The 14,253-nt window shown below is 28.4% G+C and overlaps 1 protein-coding gene across 5 annotated transcripts in view; it reads right to left on the minus strand.

The window, feature by feature from the left end:
• Positions 1–53: 53 nt before the first annotated feature.
• Positions 54–14,253, minus strand: part of LOC140052286 (PH and SEC7 domain-containing protein 3-like) — a 46,008-nt gene continuing 31,808 nt past the window's right edge. For 2 of the 5 annotated variants that reach the window (XM_072097766.1, XM_072097765.1), the window contains 5 exons: positions 11,422–11,573; positions 10,694–10,838; positions 9,851–9,994; positions 9,071–9,250; positions 54–4,055 (listed from right to left, as the gene is read on the minus strand). In XM_072097766.1, the coding sequence (XP_071953867.1) occupies positions 3,966–4,055; positions 9,071–9,250; positions 9,851–9,994; positions 10,694–10,838; positions 11,422–11,573 (711 nt within the window). In that variant the 3' untranslated portion in view covers positions 54–3,965. Of the gene's footprint in view, positions 4,056–5,505; positions 5,526–7,771; positions 7,838–8,746; positions 9,251–9,850; positions 9,995–10,693; positions 10,839–11,421; positions 11,574–14,253 lie in introns of those variants that run through there. The other 3 variants (XM_072097768.1, XM_072097767.1, XM_072097769.1) reach the window with 3 other exon arrangements.

Genomic DNA, 14,253 nt, shown 5'->3' on the forward strand with positions numbered 1-14,253 from the left:
GACCAGACACCTTCAGTTCGATTTTACAGTAAAGTGCTCACGCATACTGGTTCCTATACAACCATGACTATTACAATCAGTTCCAGTGTTGACATACGTGCTTGCACACTGGTTCATTTCAGTTCCATTCAGTTGCTCAAAATGTTGACATAAGCGCTGTCGCACAACCAGTACCTTTCAATTGAGTAGAGTTCTGTGATGACATAAGGGTTCCTTTCGGATCCAAATTATTTCACGAATATGCATGAATGTTTACATTCGCACTGGTTGCTGTAGTAAGAATCACAGAAGCGTTTAAATCCGGAATAAAACAATCTACCCATTGTTACAGGGAGAAAAAGACAACAATGCTTTAATTAAAACAGAATGACTAAATAACTGATTTATCTTTGTAAAATTTACTTCAAAATTCTACAGAATAAAATAAGGGAGTAACGAATATTAACAACATATATATATTGATAATATATTACAGGAAAAAAAAATGTCCACACATGCACTAATTTATTCACAGCTTTAAATCAAAAGTGTCATTGAGTCAAGTTTTGGAAATTATGAAAATAAAGACAGGAGGTCTACACCTTTTACCAAATAATAAATATCTAGGTACAGTCAACTTTCCCAATACCGGACACCTTTGAGCTGGCTAAATATGTCTGGTTTTCCAGAAAGTCTGGGGATGTGTTTTTAATGGTAAAAAGAAATTTGAGAGAGAGAGGTCCGGTATTGGGAGATTCAACAGTATAAGCAGTGAAGCCAAGTTGTACAGTTGAGATGGAGATGGTTGAATTTTACAACCAATGCTCAAAAAGGAACTTCAAAATGCATTATGATGTTAAGGTATCTTAATTATGATATTTCAATATTTTGACATAGCCATTTCTTTCTGCACCTATAATTAAAAAAGTGAAAAGTTTCAACTCAAATCTAATACTGCTAGTTCATTGGATAAAATATCTGATACAAAAAATGATGAAAATTCTAATTACGGGTGTCTCCCACAATTAAATCCTTGACGAATAAGCCCATCCCCAAATGTTCATACAAAAAAAGACCAAGATAATATGCACACATTAAAACGCATATGCAAAGTGATCATAATAATGTCATTATATATTTTACATAAAGTAGAATGCCATGTTAGCAACAAGTTTATTTTAGTAATTATTAATTAACAAATTAGTGAGCACAGATTGAAAATAATTCTTAAAATCATTATTAAACGTGAATAACACAAATTATATTTTAAATTACATACACTGTTACAAAAAAAAAACTTACATTACAAAGATAATTAATGAACTAAACCTTTATCAATAAGTAACAAAGGATATGTATATCATGAAATATTAAATAAAAAAAAAAATTAATAAATATAATTTATAGTTTTATAAGACATAATAAAATAAACGACAATTAAAACAATTATTATATTTAACGCTGTAATTTCATTTTACTTTTTATTGATTGTTTTATGTACTTTAATTTTTTTATTGATTTATTACACTTAATTTTTAGAGGGTTACCTTAATAGCGTATGATGAGTGACAGTGGCTGTGTGTATACTAGTACATTAAATATGTTTTTCTGTGGAACAATATATATTGGTAAACAATATTATTGAAAATAAAGGTATCGCCAAATATAGATTTACAGTAATTTTTGGGTACCAGGGGAATTTAATAATTTGCACCCCATTGTTCATCATTACCATCACTTTGTTTCAATTGTCATTCCAAATAACATAATTCCTAAATATTTAGCTACACCACAATAACAATATTGCACATGAAAAACAATATTCAATGACATTTGTCATTATTAAAACACAAAACAAAATATAAACAATAATTATTATATATTAAATTCAGAATATTTTTCAATATTATGTTTCTATATAACATAATGATCAATTATCATTTAGTTATTATAATTTATTGGAATGAATTTGTTTTTTACCCCTTTTATGTCCGATAAACACCTTTTATTCATCAACTTTTTAGACCAAAGTTTTACTTTTACTTAATCTCTCCATACATCAGTTTTAGCACGATAATATGCAAAACAATAAAACACTAGCTCTATTCATCAATCACAAAATGCACAGTACTTAAATACAAAAAACCCATCAAACATCATTGGTATCAAATTTAGAAAAGTGAATCAAATTTGTTGCAATATTGGAAGCACAAGCATCTGAAATATGTAGTTTATTTGGATTTAAAACATGTTTGATTACGAAATAAAATAATTATAATCATAGTAGTATCTTGCAGAAGCTAGGGGATGATGTACTACTTTTTATCCAAAGCAAACGGTACAGGTCAAATCAAGGTACTATTATGAATTGAAATGCACTCTCTACTTTAAAAATATTTGATGTTAATTTGTACCTAATATTTTAGTCTGGCCCAAAGTCTCCAGATTGTCTATTTCATGTTGTTAATATTTATTCACAAGCGTCACAAGCAGATCGTTTTAATTTTTTTTTTGTGTCAAAAACTCACAGCTCATCTCAGCTTTATCAACAGTTTATTTTTTTAGGAGGTAAAATTACTATTTGAATATAATAGAGTTAAACATTTTATTGAACTATTTAAATCATAGTAGGGCCTATATTTATTTTATAAATACACTAAATTCTATTTAAATACAGAAAATCTTTTATAATGAGCACATTACAGGTACAATAGTAGTGTTTAATCTTCACTTAACTTTATTCCCTTTTTAGAGTCAGTTTAGAAGAAAAGTATAATCGTATTTATTCTTTCAGAACTAATACACGTGGTGTACCGCAAACTAATACACGTGGTGTACCGCAAACTAATACACGTGGTGTACCGCAAACTAATACACGTGGTGTACCGCAAACTAATACACGTGGTGTACCGCAAACTAATACATGTGGTGTACCGCAAACTTTATATCAACGTATTTATAAAGTTTATTTTTACAGTTAAAACTGAATCTGCAGTCGAACATCATTTGTCTGGCAAAAAATATTCAATTATTTCGTAAATTTACCTGTTTTAGCAAAACTCTTAATTACACTTATAGTTGAAATAGGATTAATATACATTGCAATAAAACTGAATAAATAATTTAAATTTATAGGTTATATATTATTTTAATATGAAAGAAGTACATTTTTATTTGATTTTATTATAAGCAAATAGGTATTATAAATCATTATGTGCATGGATCTAATACAAACATAAATATCAGGCAATGACCACCATGGCCTTTCATCTCAAAGGCATCATCATGTACTGTATGTCTTAGTAGGTACAGTGATATTCTAATGCAGTGTGATACTGTGCAGTTTAATCAACTACACCGCAAATATTCAACTAAAGTACTTAATTCAATTTTACAACTGTACCATGTACTGGTAAATCATTATATGGTATTCTTATGCACTTGTAAATTGTATGAACCACTATACGGCCTCTGTGAGAGGAGCGTCATGGGTGCATCATTTACAAATAATTATTGACGCAGGGGTGCATCAAAAAACCTAAGATTCACCTTTGAAGGCTGTAGTTCTTGAATGGGAAATATGTGATTCCAAAAATAGATGCAATGCTATATGATATCAGTTGTTTGATGTGCAAATGTCTGCAACTAAAAATTGTGACTAAAAATCAGATCAGTTTTGTGATGTTCTAGTGAACAAAAGCGAAATGCGATACTGGCAATGAAGATGGTGTAAATTTGACGACGATGTAATAAGTGAGATTTATCGGAGTGCTTTAAATACAGGCATGATGTAATCTTGAAAGCAAGACGTAAACCAAGATCGTAAGTCCCACTCAGCATGTATGATTCTGTAGTGAACTCGCAAACCAAACAGCGTAATATGTTCTGTCTTTTCACATAGTACAACGATAAGCAGATTGGTGATACTACAATTGTGCAACTTGTTAATTTCAATGTTACATGGGTCACATTATCATTTTTTCCAGCTACAAATACGAATCTTCATCATTTAGGTTCAGCAGAAGCGGTGGCGCTACATTCTTCAAGCGTCCTGGAGATGAGGCCAGTCTAAAAACCTGTAGCACAAAATTAAAAAAGAGTGTCAATTGAAAAAATATGTATTGTCATTGGCATTTTATCACAAAAGTTTCTTTCTAAAAACTTAATAAACAAAATAGTAAATGTGGTTATGTAATTAAAATAGTTTAAACAAATTAAATTAAAAACATTTATTTTATTTGAATAAAAAAAGATAATGTTTTAATATTATATGAATAATTCAACTTAAACTATCCAAAAAATGACATAAAAATTAGATTAAAATGATAAAATAGAAATGAGAAGTACAGTGTTATTGTGGCACATACAGTACATAGATTTCAAGATTTTGATTTAATTTGTATTTTTATGTCCAAATGTTTAATTTTGGTTGTTAAAACTGTCCAAATTCATTATAATTACTATTTAATTGCTGAGTAGACACCCCTTCAGTAAATGATCAATAATTAAAAACCTTGGTCCCCGCAGGGATCTGGTTATAAAAATAACAAAAGTAAATTGGAAATAGATAAATTAGCGTATCTTTCAATCATTTGAAATCTTACAAAATCTTTGTACGGTTCAAAGCCTATGAAAACATTTTGATTCAAGTTGAGAAGTGAAAACATTCCAAATAACCATGTCACATAATTCACATTATTTACCTGTTAGAATTTGAAAATTGCTAAATCTAATTATTTTTCAGAGAAAAAATAAGTAAGTTGAACATTTTATACAGAATAGGGTGCAAGGGTGCAATTGTGACTATGAATATTATGGTAAATATGGAATCAATGGCAGGATATAAGAATATGCCATTCATTGAGGAATATCTCTATGATTATGGAAGCATGGGTGTATTATGGTACTTAGCATAGGAACCAACGGTGGGACTGTAAGTATAACTTCTGACCTTAATATTAAATATCATGCATAACCATAACATGCAAATTAAGCGCAGTTTTTAAATAAAAGTGGAAAAATTCTAATACAAGAACAATAAAAAAAAAATTACTTAAAAAGAGAACATTTACTATAAATGACAAAATAATTAAACTGTTGATAAATGCATTGTTTGTTAGTCTTGGTTACCATTACAAAATCAGACGTATTTGTGTTTAGTGTAGTTAATATTTGTTTATACTGTACTAAATGCGAAAAAACATCCAATTCTCAATGTATAAAAAATGATGTTGAATGTTGAAAAGATATAAACTATAAAGGTTTACTCATTGATATTAGCAAGTAACCCATCAATAGGATGAGATAATTATTTAGTTCTTGCACAATTCATGCTATGAACACATAAAACATTACAATTATCATGATTATGCAACATACTAAAGCAACATTAAACAAAGCTAATTAAGAATAACAACTATGAAAAAAATGTTACAATAATGACTAGAAAAGGGGAGCATGCTGTCCTTATAAACCATTAAAAAATGTTACCTTAACATGAAAATAAAAACAACATGCGGCACTTACTTGGGGTAATACTTTTACATCTTGAATGACATTGTCAATAAATTGAAGCATCAAAATAAAATGGTAGATATGTTGATGTTGTGTTCAAATAAAATTGTAAAAAAACTCTTTTTATAATGTTATATCTAGGATACTGTAGTATATCATAAGTACAAAACCTGTTCACATTTTAAAGAGAAATATTTGTATCGGTCTTTGACAAAACTTACTATTCAAATCGCGGTCTTTGATTTGGACTAGGACTAGAAATATTATCTCTAATTTACAGGAACAAATGATCATAACTTTTTGCTTTAAAAATCTACAATTTAACTGTAAAATTTAAAAAAAATCTAAAAACATTAAAGAAGTAAAGCAATAAAAACCAACAATATTCATAAATTCACAATTTGGCAAACAAAAGCAAACGTAATGGCCAAAGGGGTTTTACTGGCCAAAGGGGTTTTAATGCCCAAAGGGGTTTTAATGCCCAAAGGGGTTTTAATGCCCAAAGGGGTTTTCAAAGATAATTTCACACACAACAGGATGAATTGAAGCAAAACTGTGGGTTTTAATAGTAATCCTTGGTTAATATTATTATTATTTACAATTTATAACAGAAACAAGGTGTTAAAAACAATGTGTTATAATACACTAGAACCTTATTTATTTGGTTTTCTTTCCGCATTTTTTACAGGTTTCTTTTAAAATTAAATCTTCTTATACAAAAGAGTGAATTTATAACTTAAATAACTACAATTCTAAGTAACCCCATTATCAAGTATAAGATTGCCCCTAAAAATAATTTGAATTTATCAACTTAACCCAATGTATTTTGGTCCTCAGGTATACGCCTACCCTCAACATTTATCAAATATAGCATGCTCTATGGGCTTAAGTCTGGTATGGATAATTTATAAAAATAAATGTTTTTTTTTCTTTCAATGATACATTCAGTTTTCTCAGGCGTAGAAATAGCATGAAGCAAGCCAACCAGCTACACATTCCAATTGCATTTAGGCATGATAACCAATCACTGATCTCAAATACACATTGGTTTTGTTTTAATATTTTCAACTAATATGACAGATATACATAATCTCTCTCATGAAAGTAATTTTTAACTGAAAATTGACCTGCATAAAGTACATCTAAATCATATTAAAATAAACAATTATTTCAAGATTACTGCAATTGTGTTATAATAAGATTTAGAAAATACCATCAAACACGTCATTAAAACTAACATCACACAATTTTTATTTTGGGAACTTCTAAGCAGTTTGCATGCAAATGTTACAATAATATACTACAGTAATATTGTTCTTAAATTATAGTTGAAAAAGGTTTTTTTTCATCAGAATCTCATTCATTTGCCAATGATAGGTAATTACCTAACTAATACCCAATGCCCTGATTTAAGCTATAATAAGTATTTTTGATATAACTTTAGGTTTGAGAATTAATGTTTTAAATTTTTAATACTAGACATATGTCAGATTAGCTTTTCCTTTTGCATATTATATAATAAAAAAATAAAAATAAAAACTATACTACATCTGCTATACACGTTTTTTTTTTCATGCAATGAAATGACTAATTTATAAATATTTTTAGATTTATATTGAAACATTTCCTTAATTTATGCATGATGTAATTAACAAAGTTTACAATATGTTAATATTATTAATATTTACATCTAAATAATTTACATATTTATTTCCTAGAAAGATATGAAAATATGAGTGTATTTTAGTATAATCATTTAAAATAATAATGAAAATCCTGTAATTCATCTCTATTTTGTTAATGTATTGCACCAGAATGGTCTATGAAATAACATTTATAAAATTTAACAATAAAAACTTTTACAGAATAGGTCACTTGGGTTATAAAAACATTTTCAGAACTAAAACCGCCTTTTAAAAAAAAGGATTTAGAGGATTTATTTCATGCGATTTTAAGAAGAAAAAAAGCTATGAAAATCAAAGATTCAGCCTGAATCAATTAGTTTGTACTATTTCACTCCAACTTCATTAAAATGATTAATATCTATTGCTATTTAATTTTTTTTTTAATATTTCAAAAATAAGTTTTTCTTGCAATCCCAAAATTTAAATACATTTTTTATAATATATATATTTTTTTTCAATAAAATACATTTTATATATTGAATTTAAATATTTGTTTTAATTTAAAATTGTAAACAATTCATAAGAAATTTGTATTATAAAATTGTATAGCAATATAATTTTAATCAATTTTATAAAATGTAAGCATTTATATAAATGAAATAATTGTAGTATATTACCTGTCTTATAAGTAATACAAAGAAAATTCACACAAAAATAGGCTGTAGTAAAAAGAATATAAAGAATGAACACAAAGTTCTAAATAAAACAATTCTATTAAGAAAATAAAAGAAAAATTGATAAGAAAGAAATTATAAAAACAATAAAAATAGAATTAGATATAAAAAATATTTTAAATTATTTCATTATTTATTTCACCATTTGCTATTTAGATTTTTGTTGTTGTCTGTTAATAGTACAATATTTTGGTTGTACAGTTATCTCTCTTGTAAGGAGTGTATCAATTTGATTGTTAATGTGATTGAGAACTACCGTACTGTATTTGAATGTCCTACATTAGCAGTTCAAATCCCATCCTGCCAAGGGAATCACTAGTATCTAAGGGCACCAATGTAACACAATTTATTCTATCAGCTAATCCTAGCTGGTACGAACAGCAATGTTGTTTAGCGATTTAAAGTTTTTCATTTAAGTTCATTACTGAAGTTACAATATAGTAATTATTACAAACATGTTAGGTTTCTTTAAATATTTTGTTTTATCAAAATTGTAAAATCTAATCCAATATTTCTAGTGTTTAGCTAATTCTGGTGGTCTGCGATGCTGTACCCCATGTGTTACCAAAGGAAGTATAGCTGAGAATGTTTCGGTTGTTACGCAATGGTTGTAGTCGTACAAATGATCATATTGAAAAATCAGTTTGCAAGTGTACAACTTGCAATATTTTGTATTTGTATATTACTTTATGTAATTATTTTAAAAGGATGTTATTAAAATTAAAGTAAAGACAAGAATAGTTTTATAGACTTTTCATTTATATGTACAAGATTAATCGGAGAGAACATTGAATCATCAAATTTAATCATACAAATTAATAATAATTTGTTTAGTTAATACAAATTAGTGTTATCAAATATTAATAAACTATTACCTTAGTTTAGTCAGTTAATTAAGAAAATAAAGATCATATAATTATTCAGTATCTTCAGATAATCCCTTTATATACAAAAACAAAATAATAATAGTCTATAATAATAACAGTCTATTTATAATAGTCTATATTTTCTGAGGTATTTGGTGCAGAAGAAAAAGAAAACAACTTTTATAAATTTACAATTTGTGCAATAAAATCCAGAGTGCTATAGATGTGCATATTTTGGCAGCATATATATAAATAAATATAATTCAAATTATATAATTGTTCTTTAATCTATTTCATGTGTTTTATAAATAGCCATTCTATAACTATAGCGATCTGATAGGCTTCTATATACCTTGGTATTTGGTGATCTTCTTTGAACATCTGCTGTGGAAACTGATTGAGATAAAGGTTTCTTCATTGACGTCGATGATACAAGTGGGGCGGGGGCGGTGGGAGGGGGAGAATGCATGGTAAGAAGGGGGTTTCCAACATTTGATTGAAGTAGGTATACATATGTCTTGAATCTTGTTACCTATAAATACAAAATTTAGATTAGTGAAATGTTATTGGGCAGGTGTGGTTCAAGGTCATAGAAAAAGCCAAGTTTATGTGGTACGGTACATGCACATTCATATTTTTTTTTAAATAGAATTTTGTTCAATGCTATAGTGCACTTGAGAACAGGTCTATCCAGTTTACTGTTCTATTTAATGAGACGAGATGGAGAAATCAATCTTTCAACTCATGAAAATATACTATCCATTCAATCATAAACATTCATTATTTGCATTTGCTCCACCTAGTTAAATAGAGCAGCCAATCTTCATTTAGGTATATTTATTCATAAAAAGACATCAAAATACAACGGCAGCCAAAAGGCTGAAAAGTAGTATTTTACAAAATTTGATAAAAATATATAAATACATTATGTATAAAAGGTAAAAATCTTACAACTCATATTCTCACCATCAAACTCACATTCATTACTTTTATAATATGCAACTGATTTTGGGAAACAGCTGAATGGGAATAAAATACAGTAATTGAGGCTAAGGCGGTTTCACGTTGTGAAGCGCCTCTATGTAAAATATTGTATTAAATGTACTGACATAGTTCATTAAATAACACCAACCTCATATTCTAAGTAATCTTTTTTATCTTCCCAGTCCTTAAGTACAGGTGCACGCGCCCCTTTATCTGGAGGGTAGTTCCTATGTTCAGTCAGTTCACGTTCCAATTCTTCAACTTTGCTTTCATGATTCTGCTGTTGTTCAACCTAAAGTATAAACATCATCATGCATCGATACGCTTGAATGATTCTCACATTTTAATAACATTTCTGTTGTCATAACATAAACATGAATGCTGTCCTCTACATGCTTTTCTACTATACACTACTACAGTTTGCATTGAATTGAAAATATTAGTATGGATCACTTTAACTATTACAGGAAGGTTAAAATTAAAATAAACTTGGATCTCAAGTAAACACCTATATTCGTCAATGACGGTCATGTGTCTTCAGAAGGAGATGGCAACATTGTAGTTTTAACAGTAACTACCTAAAAATGTCGATGAATTGAAAATTGAATTGAAAGTAGTCAATGCATTCACAGAATTTGAATCTGCAAACCACAATGCGTAAGCCATCTGCTAATGTTCTCAATTCAGAATATATTAGTATAGTTTTTCTAAGATCTAATCAAGGCTTCTTGTCAGTCAACTATTGTAAAATCAAACAATCTGAAAACCAAAACGGCGTTTGCAGCACTGCATTTCCATTTTCCTTAATGTACTTGAACTTGATCGATTTGAGTCTTTTTACATAGCTCAATGATTTAACTAATTTAGGACCACAATGGAAATAAGTTTGCCGTCTCGGTACTTTTTGTGTTTTTATCCTATTGATTTTGTATCAGAATAAAGAAATATAAAAAATAAACTAAATTAATGTATTGTTTATATGACCACATACCCTACTTAGCTTTGAAGTAGCAGAAGGAAGTAGTGGTCGAGTAAACCTCTTTATTGAACCACACCCAGCTGGTAACGGTGGAGTTGATAGCGTTGCGGCTGCAATGTTAAAAGCCTGCATCCACAACTGTACCTCATTGGCATCTCTGAAAAAAAGATAACAGTTATATTAATGATAAAATGACAAAGCAACTCTAAAGCAACGCATAATTAAATCTCATTTGAGTCGTAGGGAGTGGATTACAATTTAACTCAAAATCAATTTATTTCATAAAACTAAGGATTTGTACAAAGATGTCATCAAATATTTATAGAAAAGGAAACTTTAAATAAGCAACGCTTTTAAGCTGAGACTGAGAATAAGGTAATAAGAAGTTTTTAATATCAAAAACAATAAAAACAGAAACAAGAATAAATTTCTTTAAAAGAAGATGATAGTGAAATATGTTTGAAATTGATGTACTGTAAGTTGACCAAAAAACGTTTACATAAATGTTTAAATAAAAGGAACAAGATGTGTGGTTAAAGGTGTAACTATAGTTACACAACTCACAGGGACAAAACTTACAGTTACAACCCTGCCACTTGGTCAGGATTGAACACAGGACCACGACATTGGAAGGAAAGCACCTTAACCACCATGCTACAGCTTCACTACTCATTTTGATCTTAAATTTACTATTAATATAAATTAACTTTCCAATAATTTATTTTGGTTTGAATACATACGAGCATTGTGTGAGGTATTCACTCCAATCAGAATGCCTAACTCGAAAAACATTTGACCTTTTACTGTACTCTACATCCTTTGTTGCTAGGCAATGATGCAAACTGTATGACTCCTTAGGCTTGTGAAAATTTAGTTGCGATGCCATATCAGACTACAAAAAATAAAACAACTTTTACAACAACAACATAATATATGTATTTAAAACATTTCATTTTTGTTATCTAACTTTTCCAGCTGTCTGTGTGGAATTTGATGTTTTAAAACCGTAATAAATAAATAGAAGAGTATTAGTCATTAACCATAAAAGATAAGCTACAATGTAAAACAAGCAGCAAAGTAAATTGTAAGTATATTTATAACTATTTCTTTATTACTTAATACTAATATAATGTATTATATTCATACTCATGATTGGCCGTATTACTTGTTTCAATAGTAAACTATTTTGATCTCTATTTCACTACTGTAAATAATACATTAAATCATTATTTTTTTCAACAAAAATTTTTTTTTTTTTTTCACATACAGAAATAAATAAATAAATAATAAAAACGAATTAAATACATCTTTAATTAATTAATTAACGTAAGTGTTTGAACCACAGAATGTACTTTATTTTTATGTGGAAATGTTGAAAAAAATACAAATATTTATTACAAAATGTATTATTGCAAAAGAGATGGTTTTAATACACAATTGATAAATCATTATGATATTGAAATTTGAAGCAAACCAATGTCTTTTATTACATAATGAAGAAGATTTACAATGCATTAAAGGACATACTGTATAATATTAGTATACTTTAATAAAGATGATGTGAATACTAATGTAACTATATATTCTCACAAATACACTAGCACACATTATGCTTTTTAATAACACAGACAATTAATCTGATGTTTTATTATGTCCAGCTTACCATCTTTAAAATCTAACTAAATATTATTTCAAATTGCTTAGCAGCAGAATTCAATACCCAATTGGCAAACTGATGATACAAATGTATGTCATAAAATATATAATGACTCCAGATTATTAGACCAAATCAAATTATTCTTAATACAGAGTATGTGAGCATATATGGTATAATAACATAATGTACTGTAGTAGTTTGTAAATGTTACATTGCTATAAAGACCAATGGTTACTGTATGGTTATAACATACAATGTGTGTATAAGACCAATGGTTACTGTATGGTTATAACATACAATGTGTGTATAAGACCAATGGTTACTGTATGGTTATAACATACAATGTGTGTATAAGACCAATGGTTACTGTATGGTTATAACATACAATGTGTGTATAAGACCAATGGTTACTGTATGGTTATAACATACAATGTGTGTATAAGACCAATGGTTACTGTATGGTTATAACATACAATGTGTGTATAAGACCAATGGTTACTGTATGGTTATAACATACAATGTGTGTATAAGACCAATGGTTACTGTATGGGTATAACATACAATGTGTGTATAAGACCAATGGTTACTGTATGGTTATAACATACAATGTGTGTATAAGACCAATGGTTACTGTATGGTTATAACATACAATGTGTGTATAAGACCAATGGTTACTGTATGGTTATAACATACAATGTGTGTATAAATTGTGACATGTGACGTGAATGGTGTACAAGTGTAGATGCATATTATTTTTTTTAAACACATAAACAAATAAACTACAGTGGGGATCTTTCTCTTTTATAACATGTATAGTCTACAATATCAAACTAGTTTGACAAGAAAAATGTGATGTGCCCAAATATGGTAGTGATATGCCCAAATATGGTAGTGATATGACATCATCCTGTCCATATATGGGCACATCACATTGTTTTGTCACATCAAGTTTTATAGCGTAGACAGAGCTTTATGATGAATAAGCAGGACCAGCTATCAAATTACCCTTTTTCGATTTTATGAGGACCAGAACCTAGAAACAATTTTTAGTCCCCAGAACAGGAAATTGATCCTAACGTAGTCCATATTCCAAGACACTCAACATTGGTCAAGCGGACAAAATTTGTATGTTATTGCCGCTTGCGTGGACATAGAATTGACCAAATTGAGTCGTACAGTATGACTCGGCAAAATATAAGCATTTGTACAGATAAAAACTAAAGCTAATAATAACAACAAAAGCTGCATTATGCTTTAATGTAGCAAACAAATTAAAATTAGATTACTCTTTATATTTTGAAAATAAAAAATTAAGCTTTTCAAATTTCTGTTAAGAATCATGTTTATATCTATGATGTATACAAAGGGTAAATTACAAGTATTAAATATGTATTCTGTATTAACTTCAATCAATATCGTCCACATAGCATGACTTGTAATTATTTGTACAATCAATGTTCACATTATAGATAATATTTTAATAGCCATTTCTCTTTTGTACATGTTCAAGTGTATCAATTTTAATAGCTATCCGTAGATGGTTTTATATTTTTTTTGTGGATCAAAGTTCAACAGATATGCTGTTACTACTTGTTAGAAGAGCTTAATAAAAGAGCTATAGTTAACGTTAGTGCTATTTTGCTCAAAATGAACAGTATACGTTTGCTTGCTCAAACATTTTACAAATTTTTACTATTAATAATAAAAAAATGTTGGTGTAGAAAATAGCACAAGCAGTCAGCAGCAAAAGATGAAATTTAAATATTAAAATAATATTTATCTAAAGAAATTTTAATAAATAATGTAAATTCCTTTGTTTTAATTATAAAGAAAACCATAATTATTTCTAGATGCTTATTACTGTAACATTTTCATTGTTCGTTCTAGAAAGGATTTGAACCCAATACCACAGAAT

Source organism: Antedon mediterranea, chromosome 6 (genome assembly GCF_964355755.1).
Source record: "Antedon mediterranea chromosome 6, ecAntMedi1.1, whole genome shotgun sequence".
NCBI classification, from domain to species: domain Eukaryota; kingdom Metazoa; phylum Echinodermata; class Crinoidea; order Comatulida; family Antedonidae; genus Antedon; species Antedon mediterranea.